The 23,385-nt window shown below is 45.7% G+C and overlaps 1 protein-coding gene across 2 annotated transcripts in view; it reads right to left on the bottom strand.

The window, feature by feature from the left end:
- Positions 1–6,966: 6,966 nt before the first annotated feature.
- Positions 6,967–23,385, bottom strand: part of tpst1 (tyrosylprotein sulfotransferase 1) — a 51,622-nt gene continuing 35,203 nt past the window's right edge. Inside the window, exons 3-6 of one of the 2 annotated variants that reach the window (XM_079246999.1) lie at positions 23,180–23,378; positions 10,210–10,260; positions 9,721–9,789; positions 6,967–7,338 (exon numbers count right to left, since the gene is read on the bottom strand). In XM_079246999.1, the coding sequence (XP_079103125.1) occupies positions 9,754–9,789; positions 10,210–10,260; positions 23,180–23,378 (286 nt within the window). In that variant the 3' untranslated portion in view covers positions 6,967–7,338; positions 9,721–9,753. The remainder of the gene's footprint in view (positions 7,339–9,720; positions 9,790–10,209; positions 10,261–23,179; positions 23,379–23,385) is intronic. The other variant, XM_079247000.1, reaches the window with a different exon arrangement.

The raw sequence follows: 23,385 nt of genomic DNA, 5'->3' as shown, positions 1-23,385 counted from the left end.
ATGAATCCTGGCCAACAATACGATGACTGGTGGCTCATCACCCAAGTCTTAAACATAGATGACTAGCTACATCCCAGCAGGTCTGGTGCCATGCACTGAAGCTCTCCACCAACTGCACCTCAGCGCCGCTCAACACGCCCAGCCGTCTGTGCGGGAGAAGAACAAGAACACTTTTCTGTTCGGTGAACAGCCACTTACCTGGTGACCAAATGTGAGGGTAAGAATGTAGCTCGATCGGTAAATCAAGAGTATCGCCCTTTAGTTCAGCTTATTCTTCACCAGGACAGATGGATGCAGAGAACACATCACCAATCTCCTACAACCATCCTTCTCTCACTTCTGAACAAGATGTGAGTTACTTGAACTCCTCCACTCAGGCTTGAGGTGTGATGAGTATGTCTACACCTGGTTGGTTGGAAATGAGGGACAGGACCTCATTTCCCATTCAGAGAGAACACTCCATCCTTGACTGCGCGGTCCCATATTTGAAAGTGTTGGTCCTTATCTCAGCTGCTTCACCATTCGTTCTTGTTGGAGTTGAAGGTTTTGGCCTGATGACACAAACAGGATCAGATCATCCACAAAAAGCTCAAGCCAATCAGGAATTCACCAGCAAGACCCCTGAAATGCCCTGGATATTCTGTGCATAACAGTTCTGAACAGATAAGTGACAAGGACATCCTGGGTCTTTGGTTTATTCATTGTACCTCCTTCACCTCAGGTCAGTCATTGGGAATCACAATTGTGCGTTCCCTCTCTATGCAGATGACAGTCAGGTTTATGTACCCTTAAACGTAAGGACTCTTGCTTCTTACAAAAACTTTTTTAATGCCTTAATGAGGTCAAAGCCTGGTTGGCCTTGAATTTTCTTCATTTTAATGAAAAAAAGATAGAAGTTATTATTTTTAGTCCTTTTTGCACGTCTGTTGACAGGAACACGTAAAAGAGAGCATGTTTATGCTGTTTTAGTCACACTGCACTAGCTGCCTGTTCTTTTTAGGATTCACTTTAAAATCTTTATATATGTTTCCAAGTGTTTAAATGACCTCACCCGCCTTACCTCCCCTCCCTGGGCCCTCCGGTCAGCAGATCAGCTGTTCCTGGAGGAAGCTCAGAGGGGTCAGGGCCTTTTCTGTGGTGCTCACCGCCACTGCAGATCAGACAGCCTTCATCACTGTCCAGTTTTAAATCCCTTCTCCCCGCTCTTTTCATTGGCATTTTACCCAGAATGAGTTTGCTTTTATTGTTTGCATTGTTTGTTGCACTTGTTTAATGTTTTACTATTATAATTATTGTTCAGCACATTGTTTAGCTGCAATTGTCAGAAAGTGTTCTTATAAATAAAGTTGTCTTGGCTTGGTAGAGTCTAACTCTGTCAGAAACTGGTCTGACATGTGGGCTAAGCTGCCACACTGGTCATACAGAGTCTGAATAGCCCTTAACAGAAAGCCTGGTACCACACTGTTCCACTGAAAGGACATGGCTGAACGTCTTTTAAAGTCCACAAAGCTTTATGGCTAATGGGTAAACTCCCATGGACCCTATGCTGCAAGGACAGTAGAGCTGGTCTACTGTTCCACGACCAGAACAAGAAGCTCACTGCCCTCCTGTATCTGCAGTTCAACTGTCCAACAAGCACTCATCTCCAGGAGACAGACCTTCGTAGAGAGGCTGAGTGTGATCCCCTCATGGTTGGACCACATAGTCCGGTCAGGAAGCCTGATGATCAGGCCAAAAAGTTGTCTAAAATGACTGAATTTTCTCCTTGTAAACTCAGACTGCTTTCTTCCGAGGCTGCTCGGAGATGTCCCATGATGCACTGGGAGATATCCCACAATGCACGGGGTTCCTCTCTGCAATTTACTCTCCATCTAGAACGTGCAGTGAGGTTCAAGGCTGGTGAGGCACTGACTTCTCAAGAGTCAGATTTACAATTGTAAGAACTGGAAAAAAAACAGCACCTTTCCACACAGCCAGTTTTTTTTTCCGCTTGTACCACTCAGTTTGAAAAAAACGACTCTTTGACTCAGTTTGAAGCAAACCATTTAGCTTTTAGCGTTGGTCTTCCATCACGTATCACTTTCTGTTTGAACTGGAAATCAGGTTTTGAGACTTTTTTTGGTTTTGAAATATAATCCTCCACACTGAGATGGATCAGGCAGAGTATTAAATAGCCGCTGGCTTCAGCTTGGCGCCGACTTTCAGTTGCCTCTGCTGAAGCCGCTGCAGCTAGAAAGCTCCTGACAAATCGCGTACGCCCCCTTGAGGTGAGGCAGAGTACTGCGTGCCTCACCGGCTGGCTTTTCTTTGCACTTTATTGTACGATCGGCAAGGATAACTCTCTCACACATGCATAAAAGACATTAAACAGACTGTAGAAAGTCATGGTGTATAATATTTATGTAAAGTTCATATTGGCAATAGACCGAGGAACAGAAACGGGCACGCGCCATTCTACCCAGTTTGTACGGGATTGCGCTTTCAGGCGTGAGGTGCCGCTCGCCTCACCCAGGGTTTCTGCCATCGGTGATAACTCAAATAAAATGTCAGAAATATGTATGTAGTAATACTGAAAATGTAATTTAAATACAGATTAATGGAAAATATTAACATTTAATGTATGTACTTTTTTCCGTTTTTAAATTCATGACAGGTGTCTCCCCTGACCGCACGTCACTGATCTAGAAACATCTGACGTTGTTTTATTCATGTTTCTCTTCTTTCTCAGCAGGATCCTGGATTACAGATATGCTGCCGGTTGACCCTCTTTCTGCCAACAACAGGTCCAGGAAGATGGATGTCCTTTCTGGTTCTGATGGAGGTTTTCCTCACTGGTTCTGGTTCTGATGGAGGTTTTCCTCACTGGTTCTGGTTCTGATGGAGGTTTTCCTCACTGGTTCTGGTTCTGATGGAGGTTTTTCTTTCTGGTTCTGGAAGCCAGGTGATTATTCTATGAATTGGTTTATATGAACAGTTATAAACTGGACTAATGTGGATCATAATGGAATAAATGGAACTGTTTCTGCCAAAGTGTTGTGTACAAATAAAGATAAAAGGAGGAATTTAGTCCTAAATTGATCATAATTTAGTAAAACAACTAAAGAAATTTTAGATACGTTTCAGATCTTCTCCTGGCGTCTGGGATGAATCTGCTCTTCCTGGATGTTTCCCTTTTTTTCCCAGGATTTTCTCATTATTAAAAGCTTGGACACATAACAAGACCAGTAAATAACCAGTAAAACGAAGCTTCTTCTTGGTTAACGTGAAAGATGAATTAATTCCATGATGTGTCTGGGAGAAGAAACTGCTCCCAGTCTGCAGATGGTGATGCACCTGCACATCCAGCAGCAGGGTTCTGGGTCTAGACCATGGAGATGGAGATTTATTCAGCATCCTGGTCTGGACTGAAGCCTTCTAAACCAGTCTGAGAGGTCTCCAGTTAGTATGTTTGACTCTGAAATCTACCTGCAATGTGGCATTTCCTGCAACAGAGGAACATTTTCCTGCCAGCTCAACATCGCCTCCATGTGGACGGTCCCAGGTAGGACGCTCACATTGTTTCACTTCTTTCTCTTTTATTATTTTGGATTTCTGAAGGATTTTTATAAATTTATTCTTGTGTTTAAATTTAACAGACTTTTGTCCATCAGTGTAATTATAGAAACAAGTCATGTTACTTTATAAATCCTGGTTTATGTGGAAGAACAGGTGGATGTATGCATGTTTTATCTGAGCACATTCCATCCCTGGTTCCTGGTCACATTTCTGCAGGTTGAGCAGGTCATATCACAATGTTTCCTGCTGGAAGATCTGTCCTGAACAGACTGCAGTCATGCAAACTACAGAATATAAAATTAGCTTATTTTCTTCCTTTGCATCTGACATTTAACATGAGTTACCTGCAGGTTCAGTCAAGCTGTAATGTTGTTTGTAAAACTAATAAAAAATAAAAGTAAAATGACGCAAAAGTTCATGTTTAAACCAATAAACCTTAAAAAAAAAAAACACAGTCATTTCAGATTAGAATAAAATTACATTTTCCCAACGGTGTATGGGCAAACATCTCACTGTGTTCCAGTGGTCTTGAAAATCCCAGTGAGAGGTCAGAGCTCCACCAAGCAGCTCATTTCCAGCTGATGTTCTGGTCCTACATCCATCTTATATGGATCCACCATCAGATTCCAGTCACATTGATAATGAATCCACGGTGTCTTGGCTATATTGTGGTGTTTGTTGCATGTTGTTCTCTTCAAGCAGCAGCCTCCAGCGGTTAAAAGTGAAGCCTATGTGGAAGTGCATCAAACTGCAGTTCCCCCTTCATCCACTAGGGGCTGCAAAACAGCAAATCCCCATAGACTCCCATGTTAAAAAGACCAACTTCACAGCAGAAATAAACATGTTTACAGCAGAAATAAACACGTTTACAGCCTGGTTCAGAAATCTATTTTAGGTTTAATAGATCAGGTTTACCTTCATGACAACTGTGGGTGGGAGTGAATTTTTTAGCTCTGTTTAGAAGTAATTTCCATCTTAAAATTCAGCATAATTAGGAGCATGTCCTTTTGATTGACAGGTACCCGATATCCCACTGCAAAAAGGTGGAATGTAGAACAATCGCAGTACTTAAGCATTTCACAGCACGAGTTAGCTTTAGCCTGCTTACCTCTGTTAGCTCCTGGTTAGCACTAGATTAGCTCTTAGCAACATGCAGGTCGGAGCACGACGCTGCCAAGATGGCGATGGAACCGTTCACCAAGTTTAATTTCAGCCCTTCAGAAACCTATGGGTGACGTCACGGAGCCTCTGCCCATCTTTTATTTCTTCTTCTTCTATTGTTCTCTTGCAGTGATGAAAGGTTCCTCCAGTTCTGGATGGTAGTATCCAGAATGTTGTTCCAGTTCTGGATGGTAGTATCCAGAATGTTGTTCCAGTTCTGGATGGTAGTATCCAGAATGTTGTTCCAGTTCTGGATGGTAGTATCCAGAATGTTGTTCCAGTTCTGGATGGTAGTATCCAGAATATTGTTCCTGTTCTGGATGGTAGTATCCAGAATGTTGTTCCTGTTCTGGATGGTAGTATCCAGAATATTGTTCCTGTTCTGGATGGTAGTATCCAGAATGTTGTTCCTGTTCTGGATGGTAGTATCCAGAATATTGCTCCTGTTCTGGATGGTAGTATCCAGAATGTTGTTCCTGTTCTGGATGGTGGTATCCAGAATATTGTTCCTGTTCTGGATGGTGGTATCCAGAATATTGTTCCTGTTCTGGATGGTAGTATCCAGAATGTTGTTCCTGTTCTGGATGGTAGTATCCAGAATGTTGTTCCTGTTCTGGATGGTAGTATCCAGAATATTGTTCCTGTTCTGGATGGTAGTATCCAGAATGTTGTTCCTGTTCTGGATGGTAGTATCCAGAATGTTGTTCCTGTTCTGGATGGTAGTATCCAGAATGTTGTTCCAGTTCTGGATGGTAGTATCCAAAATGTTGCCGGGATCCAGATCTAAAAATTCCTGGATTTTCTCACCATTTAAACCAAGACCCATTCCCAGAAAACCATCAAGAAATTCCCTCTAGGAGTTTTCATGTAAAGTTTTGAACAGATAAACGCCAAAAAAAAAAAGTGGCCTCTGACGCCTCCTTTGTGGACGTAATAAAGCAGGGGTGCCCAAAGTCAGCCCTGTGAGGGCTGCTGTCCTGCAGTTTTTCCATGTATCCCTGCTCCAACACACCTGGCTTCCATTAAATGGATCCAACAGCCAATGAAGTTCTATACAATGACTAATCAGTTTGAGTCAGGTGTGTTGGAGCAGGGATACATGAGAAACCTGCAGGATTGTGGCCCCCATAGGACTGGAGCTGGACACCCCTGTAATAAAGCAATGGTGGAGGAGGCTGCAGTCATTTTTAAATCTAGAATCTCAAGGCTCTTTGTCAGATAGGAGTTCTCCATTTAAGAAAAATGACATCCTTCCATAATTTCTGGCCAGAAGTTTCTTTGGAAAACAACCTAGGAAGGGAACTGGAACTGGAACTGAAAATGGAGCTGGAACCCTCCAAGCTTTAAAACTGTAGCTTTATTTGATGGGGGCTAGCGCAGAGGTTCCCATCATATTCTCACTGAGGACCCCTTCACGCAGCAACCCTCAGCTTCTACCCTCAGAATAAAGCAGAATCATTTGCACTATGACTCAGATGTGTCTCATGAATGAAATGGAGCAAAATGTCTTCAGGCTTCTGGTTCCGTGTCAATCAAAACACCCAGATAATATATTTTTTAAAAAAAACCTTGTACTAAATCCACCTCAGCTCATCTCTGTGTGGACGTGATTTCATTTATCCTCTGTCTTTCATACAGTCTCCTTCTGTGATCTTTGCAGGACCCCCTTTAGGGTTCAGAGACCACATGTTGGAAACCAGTAAGCTAGACAGCATTTGGGATAAGTTATGCCTTAAAAGCACCATAGAAGAAGAAGACATAAGATATGTAGTTACCATGGCTGCACCTGACAACACTGGATCCTCTTGCACAGGAAAACAGCTTTATGACTGGAAGAAGTTTGGCCACTGACTGCCACCGTACATTCACAACCTGCTTCATTCACCTGTACCACTAGATGTCAGTAATTCTTACATACTGGACCTTTAAATGATCCGTTTTCGTCTTGTATTTGAGTACATAAAGACAGAAAGGATTAAAAAAATGTCTGTTTTTGGTCTTTATGTTTTAAGAGAACGATGAGTGGAAGTGGGTTTGTAGCTGGCAATATCTGAGCAGTCAGACATCATTCCTACCTTTCCTGAAGGTCGTAGAGCTTCGAACAGGATGAAACAGACTGACAACTTTGGGTTTTTTCTTAAAAAAAAAGCATTGTTTATGACATTTTATACATCAGATGATCAGTACCATGACATTGCACAATACAAAGGCATGAAAAAGAAATTAAACATTAAAATAGGTATTGCATCTTCCAAAGGCTAATTCTCCATTCATAAATACTGGTTTGATTTCAGTCCACTGTAGTTTCTTACAACAGAATCACAGTTTGCTCTAAACAGAAATCATTCCTACAGATCGATGAGCGAGATGTGACACGAATGACAATCACACGACATTCTGTGGTGCAAGAACCGGCTTCCTTTGCTGATCGTAAGGTACAACATCAAGGCTGAGGGCTCCCCTCGAGGCCTGGACCTGGAGCGGCCCACTGGAGGAGGAGGAGGAGGAGGTGGTGGTGAAGGCATTCTCTCGCTGTGGTCACATGACGGCCGAGACGTGCCGAGGCGTAGCACATGGTGAGATGGATGAGACGATGTCTGTGATCCTCTGTTCCACTGGGTCCTGTAAGGATGAGAACGCAACACACTGGTGACTTACTGGTTCTGTGATGGTGTTACTGGGTGGGTTGCATCATGACGAAGTCATGTGTTTCTCACGACTTGAAGATGATCCCTGAGATCACACGTCTGACTCAGATGATCATGAACTTATTAACTGAAGTTATTTCCTCCAAACTAATAGATTAAAGCATCCTGCTGGGATTTCGATGTGATGTGTGGACGGGTCACCAGTTTGTAAAGCAGGACAAACATCCAGGATGTTTCACCTCCTGCAGGAGAACCAGCAGCTGTGTATGAAGGGAGAGGTTCAGTAACTGGTTACATGATGCTGATGCCTAACAATTACAGCTCTGACATTATCCATGTATTTTTCTACTTGTGCACGGCTGGTTGGACTAGTTAAGCTGCATGAACTTTAACAGTTCTTTACTGGGATAAAACACAAAGTCTTAAACTTCATGGATAGTTTCTCTGATCCAACATGGCCGACAGAACCTGGGCTCCTTGTGTCTGCAGCAGGAAGCAGATTTCATTCCAGATATCAAGTTTCTTTATTTAGACTGTTCATTTTTATTTAGGTAGGAACCTCCCAGGACCAGGTAGAGGTCCAGGAAGAGGTCCATGTAGAGGTCCAGGTAGAGGACCACGCAGAGGTCCAGGTAGAGGACCACGCAGAGGTCCAGGTAGAAGACCACGCAGAGGTCCAGGTAGAGGTCAGGGGGAGAACCAGGTAGAGGTCCAGGTAGAGGTCAGGGGGAGAACCAGGTAGAGGACCAGGTAGAGGTCCATGTAGAGGTCCAGGTAGAGGACCACGCAGAGGTCCAGGTAGAGGTCAGGGGGAGAACCAGGTAGAGGTCCAGGTAGAGGTCAGGGGGAGAACCAGGTAGAGGTCCAGGTAGAGGTCAGGGGGAGAACCAGGAAGAGGACCAGGTAGAGGTCCATGTAGAGGTCCAGGTAGAGGTCCAGGTAGAGGATCATGTAGAGGTCCAGGTAGAACACCAGGCAGAAGTGTACATAGAGGTCCAAGTAGAGGTCCAGGTCGAGGTCAGGGGGAGAACCAGGTAGAGGACCATGTAGAGGTACATGTAGAAGTCCATGTAGAAGACTAGGTGGAGGTCCATGTAAAGGTCCAGGTAGAGGTCCAGGTAGAGAACCAGGTAGAGGTCCAGGTAGAGGATCATGTAGAGGTCCAGGTAGAACACCAGGCAGAAGTGTACATAGAGGTCCAAGTAGCGGTCCAGGTCGAGGTCAGGGGGAGAACCAGGTAGAGGACCATGTAGAGGTACATGTAGAAGTCCATGTAGAAGACTAGGTGGAGGTCCATGTAAAGGTCCAGGTAGAGGTCCAGGTAGAGAACCAGGTAGAGGTCCAGGTAGAGAACCAGGTAGAGGTCCAGGTAGAGGTCAGGGGGAAAACCAGGTAGAGGACTCAATCATGACTCAATCAACTCATCACAATGCAACATAAGTCGATTCTAATAAAATTTGTAAATGGTAAAGAGATTTTTTCATTATAAAATGACAGAAATGCAGCTGTAAAGTGTAGAAACAACAAAGCTAGCAGGGAGCTAGCAGGAAGCTAGCAGGGAGCTAGCTGGTAGCTAGCTGTAAGCTAGCAGAGAGCTAGTAGGAAGCTAGCAGGGAGCTAGCTGGTAGCTAGCTGTAAGCTAGCAGGGAGCTAGCAGGAAGCTAGCAGGGAGCTAGCTGGTAGCTAGCTGTAAGCTAGCAGAGAGCTAGTAGGAAGCTAGCAGCTAGCCTTGCAGCTACTGAAAACATGCTGAGATTTTGGGTCTGAAGGCAGCATTTGGAAACATTTTGGTTTTTATGGACAGACGAGACTTCCTGCGTATGGAAGATGTTTAACACAAAATAAAACCTCACAGTAAAACTACAAACATGTGACAGCAGCTCTGTTCAGACCAGTTAGAGAGGAACTGGTTGGTCCTAACTGGTGCCAACACATTTTCCCTGAACATTCCAGAGAAACATTTAAAGACAACATGTTTGGTATGTATTCTGGTTCCACATAAATAAAAGATGTGGAAATCTTTTTTTTGTTGATTTAATAGAAACTGATTGGAGGATAAAGTCGTATGAAGGAGCCGCAGAGAGAAAAAAAAAAAACCTCAATGGGGGAAAAAAAGATGCATAAAAACTTATTTAACTATCAAATCATAACTTTCTGAATCATAATTTGAATTATTAGGTTCGTAGGATGACACACCTTGTGATGATCAGAAACACCTGATCTGCCAACGGCGCCATGTTTATCATCACTAACATGATTCATGCAGACCGAGCAGGAATTATCTGCTGCTCATCATGACAGTTAAATCACAGAGTAAAACAGTGAGTGTGTCCTTCAGGTGGATGTGAGGCTGTACCTGAACGTCGCCATGCCAACGCTTCCTCAACTCCTAACTGGGGTTGGGTTTCTCTGCAGACTTCTGCATCTGTGTGAGGAACAGAGATCATGTCAGTGTTGGCTCGCCTATAAATGCACCGACACGTGTGGAGCAACATTCATCCAACAGAAGCCGACTGCTCCAGCCGCCAGCAGGGGGCAGACTGCACCTGTTGCTGACGGGAGGCTCTCCAACCAAAAATGACAGAGAGAAACAAAACATGAGCTGAAAACTGAAAACATGGAGGCAGTCTGGAAGCCGACGGCAGAAATCAACAACAGGCTGCGTTAGATGGCAGGAAACGCAAGTGAAAAACAAGAGATGAGTAACTGTGAACAGATGGAAATCTGAAACCTGATCTTCCTCTGAGCGACATGGTTCAACTCAAATCAGACACAAGAAAAAGTCTGAAAAAAACCAAAAGCAAAAACAGAAAAAGCTCGGCGACAGGCAGACGTTTTACTGTACCTGTGATTGCTCTTTTAGGAAATCTGGGAGCTGAAATTCACCTTTAAAGACCTGGAAAAACAAAGGGCCAGGTTTAGAGCTTCTGGATGAACCGGTGACATGTTATCAGACTGGACAGGTGAAAAAAACCAAAGCAGGTCCAGATGTCACCTCAGAGAGGGAGGCAGCGGTGCATGAACACGCTGTAACCGTGTTCAGCTTCTGGAAACACGACTTTTCCTCCATGTTTCCTTTCATTAGCGCGAGTTGCTGCACATGCCCCGCCCACGCCCCCTCAAAAGGACCTTGTATGCTAAATCGTTGCCACGGCAACTTCCCAATGCACTTGAAGTTGATGCTTTATACTGATGTGTTTAGAATAATCAGCCATGAGTGCATAAATAAACCAAACTCAGACAACGTTTCTAATCAAACAAAGTTCTGAGTTGTTTCGTGATGCTCCAGATGTTTTCTGTTGCTGAAAGTCGGAACTGCAGCATACACTGGTTTCTGGAAGCTTCCCGATTCCACTCACTGGTTTCCAGTAGAGAATCATATCTGCTTCTAATGCAGAACATCGCCAGGATCTAGCCTGGTACCCAGCATACAGAGATTCCTCCTGATTCTCTGGTCTACACTGGTTTCTGACTGGTTCCAGTTACTGTTCCAGCCTTGTGTTCCAGCTGTTCCAGATGTGTTTCTGCATCAGATTCACGTTTCCCATCAGATGATAAAATGTCCCAGTTTCATCATCTGACATGACGTTTATCTTCTACTGGGAAGGAAATAAGACCTGATGGGATTCTGGTTTTTGGGAGTTTCCATCGGATGTTGTATAAAAATGAATCTGGAAAGTTTTTATAATAACATGATGCTTTTGGTCACTGGAGGCTTATCGATCCTTTAGAACACGCATGTGATATGAAATATTGTGTTAATGTGTCAGTAAGTTGTGGAGGATGTGATTGCTACCATATTCATATATGGTATGTAGTTTGAGAAGATACTGATTATATTAAATACATGCATGCATAGTACAGAAATAGTCCTAGTTCTGCACACGGTGTGTTTAAGGCTGTCATTTTTTACAGCGTTTACTCTGCAGCGTCCCGCCAGTGTTCCCACTAACCTCAAACATCACATGCTCCACATCAGAGCAGGGAAATGGAAAAGTTCTGCAGAAAAGACTCATTGCTGTCACCAACAGCAGCAGAAACTGGCAGGAGGCTTCGTCTCCGGTCTGCGTGTCTGATCCGGAGACGGAACACCAGGGATCCATGCAGATCCGTCTGTGCTGGATGTTTGTCCGTCCTCTGAGTTAAAGTCTTTCTGACTTTGTGTTGCTGGACTGGATTCGGAGCCAGGACTGGGAGGTGATCTGGGCCGAGTTTCTGGTCTGAATGCTGGCCGCTACGTCCAAACCCTCTGCTGAGACCCGGGACGGAGGACAGGCTGGTTCCACATGGACGTAAAGCGCTGGAGGACTAGGAACGGTTCTGCTTGTGACGGATCAGTTTACCCTGACGTGACTGTCTGGACGTGATCCTGTCACATGAAAGCAACGAATCCCGACCTGCAGCGCCTGGATGATGTGCGGTGGAATTCTTCATTCAGTCCCTTTCATGTCCACATCCGCTCTGAGGTCTGCTCATTTACAAACAGCCAAAAACTTCTTTATGTGTCGCGGAGCGCCAGGGTCCCCCGTCTGCCGGCCCCCCGTCTGCCGGCCCCCCGCCTGCCGGCCCCCCGTCTGCCGGCCCCCGCCTGCCGGGCTCCCCGCCTGCCGGCCCCCCGCCTGCCGGCCCCTCGTCTGCCGGCCCCCCGTCTGCCGGCCCCCGTCTGCCGGGCTCCCCGCCTGCCGGCCCCCCGCCTGCCGGGCTCCCCGTCTGCCGGCCCCCCGTCTGCCGGCCCCCCGCCTGCCGGCCCCCCCGTCTGCCGGCCCCCCGCCTGCCGGCCCCCCGCCTGCCGGCGCCCCGTCTGCCGGCCCCCCGCCTGCCGGCCCCCCGCCTGCCGGCCCCCCGTCTGCCGGCCCCCCGTCTGCCGGCCCCCCGCCTGCCGGCCCCCCCGCCTGCCGGCCCCCCCGTCTGCCGGCCCCTCGTCTGCCGGCCCCCCGTCTGCCGGCCCCCGTCTGCCGGCTCCCCGTCTGCCGGCTCCCCGTCTGCCGGCCCCCCGTCTGCCGGCCCCCCGCCTGCCGGCTCCCCGTCTGCCGGCTCCCCGTCTGCCGGCCCCCCGTCTGCCGGCCCCTCGTCTGCCGGCCCCCCGTCTGCCGGCCCCCGTCTGCCGGGCTCCCCGTCTGCCGGCCCCCCGCCTGCCGGCCCCCCGCCTGCCGGCCCCCCGCCTGCCGGCCCCCGTCTGCTGGTCCTGGTCTCCAGGACAATGTTTCGTCTAATGAATATTTTCTGTTAATCTCAATAACATAAAACCTAAGATGTAAAAGTTTGTACTTCTAAAAAAAAAAAAATAAAATAAAATAAAATAAAATAAATTGAAATAAAATAAAATTATTCCAAAAATCTAATGGAATTAAGTATAAATGAAAATAAAACTAAAACATAAATAAAAACTAATAATCCAAAACTAACATAAAACTGAATTAAAAACAAAAAGGATGAGTCCGGTAGGACCCGGCAGAGACTGGGGGAGTCCGGTAGGACCCGGCAGAGACTGGGGGAGTCCGGTAGGACCCGGCAGAGACTGGGGGAGTCCGGTAGGACCCGGCAGAGACTGGGGGAGTCCGGTAGGACCCGGCAGAGACTGGGGGAGTCCATCAGGACCCGACAGAGACTGGGGGAGTCCAGTAGGACCCGGCAGAGACTGGGGGAGTCCAGTAGGACCCGGCAGAGACTGGGGGAGTCCAGTAGGACCCGGCAGAGACTGGGGGAGTCCAGTAGGACCCGGCAGAGACTGGGGGAGACCGGTAGGACCCGGCAGAGACTGGGGGAGTCCGGTAGGACCCGGCAGAGACTGGGGGAGTCCGGTAGGACCCGGCAGAGACTGGGGGAGTCCGGTAGGACCCGGCAGAGACTGGGGGAGACCGGTAGGACCCGGCAGAGACTGGGGGAGACCGGTAGGACCCGGCAGAGACTGGGGGAGACCGGTAGGACCCGGCAGAGACTGGGGGAGTCCGGTAGGACCCGGCAGAGACTGGGGGAGTCCGGTAGGACCCGGCAGAGACTGGGGGAGTCCGGTAGGACCCGACAGAGACTGGGGGAGTCCGGTAGGACCCGACAGAGACTGGGGGAGTCCGGTAGGACCCGGCAGAGACTGGGGGAGTCCGGTAGGACCCGGCAGAGACTGGGGGAGACCAGTAGGACCCGGCAGAGACTGGGGGAGTCCAGTAGGACCCGGCAGAGACTGGGGGAGTCCAGTAGGACCCGGCAGAGACTGGGGGAGACCAGTAGGACCCGGCAGAGACTGGGGGAGTCCAGTAGGACCCGGCAGAGACTGGGGGAGTCCATCAGGACCCGGCAGAGACTGGGGGAGTCCGGTAGGACCCGGCAGAGACTGGGGGAGTCCGGTAGGACCCGGCAGAGACTGGGGGAGTCCGGTAGGACCCGGCAGAGACTGGGGGAGTCCGGTAGGACCCGGCAGAGACTGGGGGAGTCCGGTAGGACCCGGCAGAGACTGGGGGAGTCCGGTAGGACCCGGCAGAGACTGGGGGAGTCCGGTAGGACCCGGCAGAGACTGGGGGAGTCCGGTAGGACCCGGCAGAGACTGGGGGAGTCCGGTAGGACCCGGCAGAGACTGGGGGAGTCCGGTAGGACCCGGCAGAGACTGGGGGAGTCCGGTAGGACCCGACAGAGACTGGGGGAGTCCGGTAGGACCCGACAGAGACTGGGGGAGTCCAGTAGGACCCGGCAGAGACTGGGGGAGTCCAGTAGGACCCGGCAGAGACTGGGGGAGTCCATCAGGACCCGGCAGAGACTGGGGGAGACCAGTAGGACCCGGCAGAGACTGGGGGAGTCCAGTAGGACCCGGCAGAGACTGGGGGAGTCCATCAGGACCCGGCAGAGACTGGGGGAGTCCAGTAGGACCCGGCAGAGACTGGGGGAGTCCAGTAGGACCCGGCAGAGACTGGGGGAGTCCAGTAGGACCCGGCAGAGACTGGGGGAGTCCAGTAGGACCCGGCAGAGACTGGGGGAGTCCAGTAGGACCCGGCAGAGACTGGGGGAGTCCAGTAGGACCCGGCAGAGACTGGGGGAGTCCAGTAGGACCCGAAAGAGACTGGGGGAGTCCAGTAGGACCCGGCAGAGACTGGGGGAGTCCAGTAGGACCCGACAGAGACTGGGGGAGTCCAGTAGGACCCGACACGTCCAGGTCAGCCAACATTGCTGTTGGTACCAGCAGCAGGTCAGTCCGTGCTGTGGTCTGGCCTCGGCCCCCCAGTGACTGAGCTCCGGTCTCTGGGGGTTAGTCCTGGAAACGGTCCAGTGCCTCGGAACAGAAGCCAGTCTCCAGTCACAACCAGCAGGGAGAACGTTCCAGCTGCTCTCTGGTCCACTTCCACCCCAGGTGGGATGGATACTGTTACTACCAACAAAGTACTTTTATCCGGAGGCCCAGTGAAGCTGCAGAGCAGACTCCAGTCTGTCCAACGGTTTTACATGTCAATATAAAAGATAAACTTCTGTTTATCTCCAGCTTCTAATCTGGCAGTTTTTACCACATGCAGGATTAAGGAAGTACGAGCTACTCTCTACGTAACTAGTTTTCATAAAAACACTGACTGAACCAAACTACGGGAAAACAGGAGGGCCACAAATCAAAAAGAAATAAGAATATGAAGGTAGAGGAAAAACTACACATAAAAATATATAAAATTTATAAACAAATGAAACTGGACAAAACCAGAAATGAACTTAAATACAAAATTATATTTATATAAATAAATCAAAGAATAAGAAAATAAATGAGGAAATACATAAAAAACAGGTAATATATTTATATATAAAAACAATTTCCTTTTTCTCCCAGATTAATTCATTTATGTATTATGTAATTGCTTTTTTTCTATATTTCCTCATTTATGATAAATACAAATATGTAACGCCATGCAGAACTCCGTGCAGAACATCCAGAACAACGCTGTGGATGAGGAATCAGGCAGATATCAGAGTCTCATCCCTCCACTAACTCATCTTATTATTATTACTACAGAGAAGCTGAGAACTTATTGATCCCAATATCCATTTCTCACCAGGGATCAGAACAACTACAAAGCCACTTAAGAACTATTGATCGCGGCTTGAGGCCTAACAAGCTTCATTTAGAGCGAGCTGTGTGGCCTTCGCAGCCCTCGCACATACCAGATGCACAACGCTTCGTGGGTTCAACGTGCCGACATTTTGTTTGTCCATCTGAGCGCCGGCGACCTGCTTCGTGTCTTCTGAAGGTCAGTTAGCTTGTTTACTGCTGAGCCGTCTGTTTGCTGTCGTGAAATAACTGAAGATGCAGCGTTTGCTTAATCAGCTGGACGGTGTCTTTAAGGCATGATGGCAGAAAAAGTCACAGAAAAGAGACAAGAAACTGCTTTTAGCCCTCAGTCTGCTAGTATTTCAATATTTATTAGTCCCGAGCCCCGAAGGCGGCGAGAAGGCCTTTTGCAATGCAAGTATTTTTTATTCTTCTTCTGATTATTATTCTGTCAAATGAGTTGCGTTTTTGGGGGCCTTAACGTACAGGAAAACTCACCAAATTTTGCACACCCCCCCACTGGAATGTGAAAATGTACATATTTTCGGGTGCTCAGGAGGATTCGGGCAAAACTGAACGAGAGCGCCACCTATTTTTGGTGCCCCGCCACTGCATGTCATCAATGTTTATGAAGATCGACACGTTCTACATGTCAGGGCGAACAAAAAATCTTAACTTCATGATGAAAAGTCGGCAAGAAAAAAAAAAGAAAAGTCGGCAAGAAGGCGGCCATTTTAGGTCAAACTTGCTATTTTGGTGTTTTATTCACCTTGCATTTTAACAAACTCGTCTCAGGGCTTCTATCCAACTGACACCAAAATTGGTCAGGATACTCTGGAGGCATGTGGGATTAAACATTCTGGTAATTATTTATATAACTTAAAGCGTGTGGGAGGGGCGGGACCTTAAAGTTTGATGTCTTATCGTTTACAACTAACTTATATAACTCCCACATATAACAACATATCTGCACCTAAATAGATTCATATAATGCCAGTCCCATCCTGAAGTGCATATCAATAATTGGATTTCTAATTAACCCCAACCCCTAGAAACAGGAAGTGCCCCTCTTTAAAAGCAAGGTCGCTATTTATCTTTGACATACAACACCCAATCTACACCAAACTGACATTGGGTCGGTCTAGTCCAATGCTGACCACGAAAACGTGTCCATATGACATCATTACCAAAGCCCCGCCCTCTGGCAACAGGAAGTCCCTTGTTTTAAAGCGTAATTGACCTGAGGGCGATAGAAGCATGGGAGGATGTTGCCAATAGGCCGAGCGGCGCCGTAAGTGTGAGGGCCTTAATCGCCTCTTTCTAGTTATTATTTCTGTAATTACAGCGTCGTTCCAGCGGACTTTCCTGCAGCGTGTAGTGTTCGTTTCAGTCATTCCTGTTTGTTTAAGTTGCATAAAAACTCTACTGTTTGTGTGTTTTGCTCAGCGTTCAGGATAAACACAGTGGAGATCTGCAGCTTGTTGCAGCAGCAGCTAGCAGATAAGGCTGCTGCAAACCATGCGTCCATCATCCTCATCGCTCCGTCTCTACAATGCAAACACGTCTCTGTGACTCTGTACGGTCACGCTGCTTCGCTGTGATGACATGGGGTCTGCAGAGGAGATGGGAGGGTAAACATCCGGATGGGGCTGGGGGAAAATCTGAACCAGCAGAAAGACCGTTTCCACACGTGGATTCATTATCAGGCAGTTTGGTGGGCGGCTGCCAGCCAGACGTCAAACGCAACGCAGCAGAGGGTTTAGGAAGCGCCGTTACATATGAGTCACGCATGACGACTTCAACAGGCGGACCTCAGGACCGTACCGCGTGTGATCCAACTACAGGTACAAAAGTCACAATGTTAAAGTTCAATTTTCAAAAGATAAAAATATTTTAAAACAAAATGAAAATCAAGTTTCAGAAATCTAATTAAACAGAAAATTATCCAAAGTAAAATAAATAAAAATAAAATAAACTCTTTTTCAAAGAGCTAAACTAGAGGAAAACTGTAAAATGCAGTTATATTGTTGTTGCTGTAAAATCTAACATTTTCAGCAACTTTTAAATTTTTTTCTACAACTGTTTGAGAATATGAACCATCTGACAACAATGCGATGATCTTTTACACGTAGCTACACGCTGATTTATGTGATAGACTTTCTATGAAAGAAGTTGAGGATGGGAGGAGGAGGAGGGAATATAAAGCCAGGATCTGGGTAGGATGCAGGGAAAGTCGGCGTGATGACCTGCAGATGTACACGTCATAAATCTGCCAACTAGTCACGCAGGTCGACTGTAACGTTGCAGAGACACGGACATTTCCTGCATCACAAGTATGTAAACGGGACCACAAACACATCTGGAAAACATCAACAACATGGAAACAACATAGAGATATGAGTCCAACACATACGGCAGCTTTGTAAGTAAACTGGTGACACAGTGGGAACACTGGTTTCCAAACAAGCAGGAAGGAGCCTCTGTGATCTTCTTACAATCCAGTATTGTTACTTTGGGAGGGCCGACTTTCACACAATGGTGCCAGTGATCAACAACAGCTGTTTTCTGCAAGTATAAACCAACCTTCTGTGTGCATGAGACATGGATGGAAACTCAGTCCGTTTGTTTGCTTTTGTTTACCTTTTACACGTTGCTATTTACAGCACTGACGGCTGGAGTTGGTCTGCTTATTAAAAACCACATTTACACCCATTAGCACGCAAATATTTAAGCTTCATCGGGATACAGACACCAAGTAACGCTGCCTTTTCTTTTTGGGAGGTGTTCAGGTCACGCAGCTCCACACGGGAGTTAGCATGTAGCTAACAACACCATGGATATGGTTTTAGATCCATCCATCCATCCTCCGAACAGCCTCAGAGCTCAGGCAGAAGACAAAACGCTGGATCATCCAGTGATGGGACAGCCAGTCCCAGACATGGAAAGGTGAATAGTGGCAACTTTTAGTCCTCTTTTGATGAAAAACCTGAGTTTGCTGCTCTCCTCTTCTATCATCAACCTCTCAGAAGGATCATTTCTCACTTTGACTGCAATGCAAAATAAACACAGGTCTTTGTTCTGATTGGATGGCAGTGATTACGTCTGAAGTAGCTCCAGGTGACTTTGTTGTGAATTGGAGAAGTATAAATAAAGCTGGATTGAACTGAAGTGAAATGAGTCTACAGATGGAGGAGGATTTTAGGAGTAAATATTATTATATTACTACTATAACTACTAGAGGTACTAACTTGGAAGAAGCAGTATTTATAGGCTGCATGAGGTCAGGCAGTTCTCCACAAGCAGGGAAATGAAAGTCCTCATGTTACATCCAAATTTTTTCCGTCCCAGTCATCACAGAAAAAGGAGGACTTCCACCAGGTTTAGTCTCTCTTCATTCTGGTTCCCCTGAAACGCATGGAAAAGACATTTTAAATGCCAAAAGAGCACCATCCTGATGGCGCTCATCTTTTCCACAGAGACATGAATCGACCCAGAAACCAAAACCACCAGTAAAAAGTGTAGAACCATGATTAACCATGATTAAAATGTGAGACAGGGACAATAAATCTAACATGATGCTGCTCTGCTGCCACAGTTAGAACCAGATATTCAGCTTTCACTGCGTCTCATCCTGCATGCCGATGAGACGCCTGACCAGGGAGACACTTCCTGTTTGGATGGATCTGCTGATGCTGCAGGATTTTAAACCGCTGGTCAGGATAAAAGAAGACTTCCTGTTTCAGACACATAATCCTCCCATATGGAATCAGCTCAGAGCAGAGCAGAAGAAAAATGAGCCTCCAGACTAGAGCCCCTCTACACCAGCAATGCCACAATTTCCAGAAAAGATTCCGTCTGAACAGAAAGTTAAAAAGAGGCCATGTGTCTCCGCTTACGTCTGCGTTTTCATCGCCAACGAGATGCAGAAGAGACGTGTAAAGACCCATTTCTACTCCCTTACATACGTTAATGGCGACATTAATTTCAACCAAGCAGCAATCTCTGGCGGTTAAAAGTCAAGATTTGCAGAAGGACCAAAACCTGCAGTTCCCCCTTCATCCACTAGGGGCTTCAAAACAGAGCAAATCCCCATCGACTCCCATGTTAAAAAGATCAACTTCACAGCAGAAATAAACATGTTTACAGCTGAAATAAACATGTTTACAGCCTGGTTCAAAAATCCATTTTAGCTCCTCTTATCGCCAGGTTAGCTTGGTTAGCTCTTAGCTACAGAAAGCTCAGAGTTCGCTCGATGTCAATCATCCACCATGACGCTCACAGCCCCCCCTCTTTGCCCATATTTGTATTTTCCGGGAGAGACGACGTGCATGACGCTGCCAACATGGTGATGGTAGGAACCGCCCACCGAGTTTCATTTCAGCTCTTCAGAAACCTCCGGGTGACGTCACGGAGGCTCCGCCCATCTTTTATATATGGTTCCTGAGCAGAAGCATCAAACTTAACAGCAAATGCATTGACAAAAGAGCTGTTAAGTCACTCAGCTGGCGTTTCACCAACATCTTTCACCAAACACCAACACATGCAGACGTCTGAACGAGGTTCAGAAACATCTGGAGGTTGAGTGCTGCAACAGCCAGAGTCTCCCGCCAAACAGCCCTTCATGCACGGTGGCGACTGTCTGCTCCAGCAGGAAATAAAGTCTGCATCCAACCATCCAAGATTCTGGATCTTCAAGGGAAATGAAAAGAGTCGACATCCCTCCTACACCAGAAACAGATTTTCTTGGAGACATTTCTGAGTCTAAAATGAGGCAGTATGCTTTGAGCTGTTGAAAACTTCCCGGAGAGCTTGATAGAGATCTGGTTGTGTTAATCTAGAAGAACAATTTCTTTAGTGTAAAAAATGTATGATGTTTTAAGCTGTTTTAAAACTGTGTGCTAACATTCAACCATGTTGGCATCATGGTGAGGTTGTGACATGGTTCACAATTCTGCAGTAAACCTGAAGCTTTTCCTCTGAGAAACACATGCAAACATGGACGTTTTGCATGTCTTGTTTGTTTGGAGAGGTGAGAAAGTATGCAGCAGCAATGGAAGACGTCTCGATGGCACATGGAGCTGGTGTTTTAGGAGTACATCCAGATATCTGGGAAGAACTCTGGGAGTAACAGCAGGTCATATGTTTGGATTGCAGTCCAATAGAGAAGAGGTCAGGCTCAGGAAAACTGAAAACCTCCAGCCTGATTAACCATTAAACAGAGCTGTCAACCGCAATTAAAGGAACATTTCCTATGTATTTATTTTTTTTAACCTTGTTTTAAATCAGAAGTGATGATAAAAATGTTTCACATTTCTATATAACAATTATTCTATGTTCTTCCACCTGATGCAGAACTTTGATCAACTTATCCTCTCATATTTGGGATATAAATAAACTTGGAGACCTTAAAACCTCCATAAACCTGGAGATATAAATGAAACAGCTACGTCATCTGGCAAGAGAGGGGCTGCAGAGGCACCTGGTAGAGTTTAATAAAACATATTCTGCTCTAAAAATAGCAGAGAAAGAAGGATGACAAGGACATCCGTGCAGCAACAAAGAACATAACGTTCAGTTTATTAAATGTGAGCAGAAGGTCAGACGTTGCTCATCAGGCATCTTGTTCGCTGGATAAACCAAGAGGAAGGACTCTTATAGTGTTAATATCTGCGTACGTTCTCCTGGCTGATCCACAGATTCAGTATTCTGCTTAGCGAAGACTGAGGACACGAGACAGGGAAACCTGGTCAACCCGATCCAGCGTGTGGTTATATTTAACCCCTGAGTCTAACTCAGGTCTTAATGGAACCCAACAAAGCCTGATCAATAACACCTACGATCAGTAAAAAACCACCAGGTTCCACATGCAAAACTACATGTTTACCTTTGTTTTAATACAAACATGTACATGTACTTTCTCAAAATGTTTACTTTAATAAAATATAATTTTAGAAAATATAAAAAAAACAAAACAGAAATTTATGGGGAAAAATAAGTTGAGTTCCATCCATCCATAAATGAGCCAATGACATCAATCCAAAATACAATCATTGGTCAAAAGTCAACACAATTTATTAAGTACACTTTTATTTTGAAAATGTCTGAGTTCTGTCTGTGTTGGTTATTAGAACCAATATTTTTATTTAAATTAATTTAATTACCTGAGCTCAGGAATCAAAGAGTTTGCTATGAACAACATGGAACCTTTGTCAGTGCACATTTTCCTGGTAAACCAGTTACTCTGGTGCACACATCGGAGCTCGGCTAACGGCTTAGCGCAGGGGTGCCCAAGTCCGGTCCTCCAGATCTACCATCCTGCTGTTTTAAGGTGCAACCCTTCTCCAACTCACCTGAATCAAATAAGTGGCTCGTTAGCATGCCTCTGCAGAGCTGAATGACATGCAGAAGAAGAATTCAGCTATTTGACTCAGCTGTGTTGGACAGCGGTTGCATCTAAAGGTTGCAGGATGGTAGATCTCCAGTGCTGGACTTGGGCACCCAGGCTTAGCGACAAGTTTTCTGAGCCCTCTAGCAACTTTCTTTAATAAAAAAAAAATTAAAAAAAAAAAAAAGTTTAGCAACTTTTTCTGGTGATATTAGAGACTTTTAAAGATTGACATAAAAATGTGTACAGTTTACTCTTCTAAACAGTGTTGCGTAAGCCCCTCCCCCCTAAACATGTTGGGGGGAGGGGCTTCCATGTTCTGGTTTACTGTCATATATTAATGCAAATCAACTACGAGTGTTGATAAAAACATGTAAAAGTACTGAAACATGTTGGAGCTATTGGTAAATGACTTGAACCGACATTTACATTTTAGGTCTTTTTCAGCCAGGAATAGTTTGTTTCTTTTTTACTGTTTTAAAGGTAAATGTATTTTTTCCCAGACATGTAGTAGAGTTTTCAATATATCATCTGGGTAAATGATTTAATTCAGTCACTTAAATCAAAAAATGTTATGTACATTTTTATAATGAAAAAAATTAAACGTAATTTATAATGAAAAAAATTAAACGTAATATATAAAAATTATATTCTAATTCTAAATACATTTTTATTATATATTTAATTTATAATTTCTATATTTTTTATTTACATTTTTAAACTGTTCTACATCTTTAAAGCTTATTTAACAAATTCTGCCCCCGGCCCAAACTAGACCCTCTTACATGTTGATTATGTTTGACAGTTTTAACTGAAACCAAATATATATTAAGCAACTCGCCCAGCGAGCTAATGTGAATCACCATGGACGGTCGGTGAGGTTAGGCCTCTTCCTACTAGTGAAGTTTGGATGTGAAGAGAATTTCTTTACTTACCATCCAGTGCAGAATAAGTAAACATGTTATAAACATGTCGATTACACTTTTCAGATGGCTACTGGTTGCTCCACACATCTCTGTAAAGCATGAAGGCCATGTGGACTATGTTTGTTGTTGAATATTAAAAAGGTAGAGTAGGTTTATCACAGATAGAAAATGAAACAAACTAGTTGTTTTAGGGGATAAACTGCTAAGTTCTTGGAGAAAAAAAAAAGAAAAAGGCTACCAACCAGTTTAATGCTATGCTACATTCTCCAACCAGTGAGTTTAGTTTAACATTGTGTCTGGAAATTACTTGGTTGTCCATGTTTAAAGGAAGCAATTAGCAATTAATATGTAATATTTTAGCTTTATGTGATCACATGAGGATGATTTACTTCACTAATTTGTCTTTTAGCTAAACAAAACCATGTTTGTTCCCTTTTAAAACTGAGTTTGTTAGAGAAAAACTTAAACATGTTTGCATCGCACTCACCCTCCTGGTGTTGTCCAGAACTTTGGCATCTGGTTGACCATAGTTGGGGGGGTTGGCATGAGGGTCGTAGCCGAGCCTGGAGAGCATGGGAGCGATCACGGCCATATCTCTCACCACATCAGGAGGGATTTTTCCCACCCACTTGGACAAGGCTTCCACATTGACCGGCTTGATGACCTGATCTGTGGACCTCTCCACCCTGACAG

The sequence above is a fragment of the Telmatherina bonti genome, assembly GCF_933228915.1.
Source record: "Telmatherina bonti genome assembly, chromosome: 9".
NCBI lineage: Eukaryota > Metazoa > Chordata > Actinopteri > Atheriniformes > Telmatherinidae > Telmatherina > Telmatherina bonti.
This window is presented reverse-complemented; position numbering and strand designations above follow the sequence as displayed.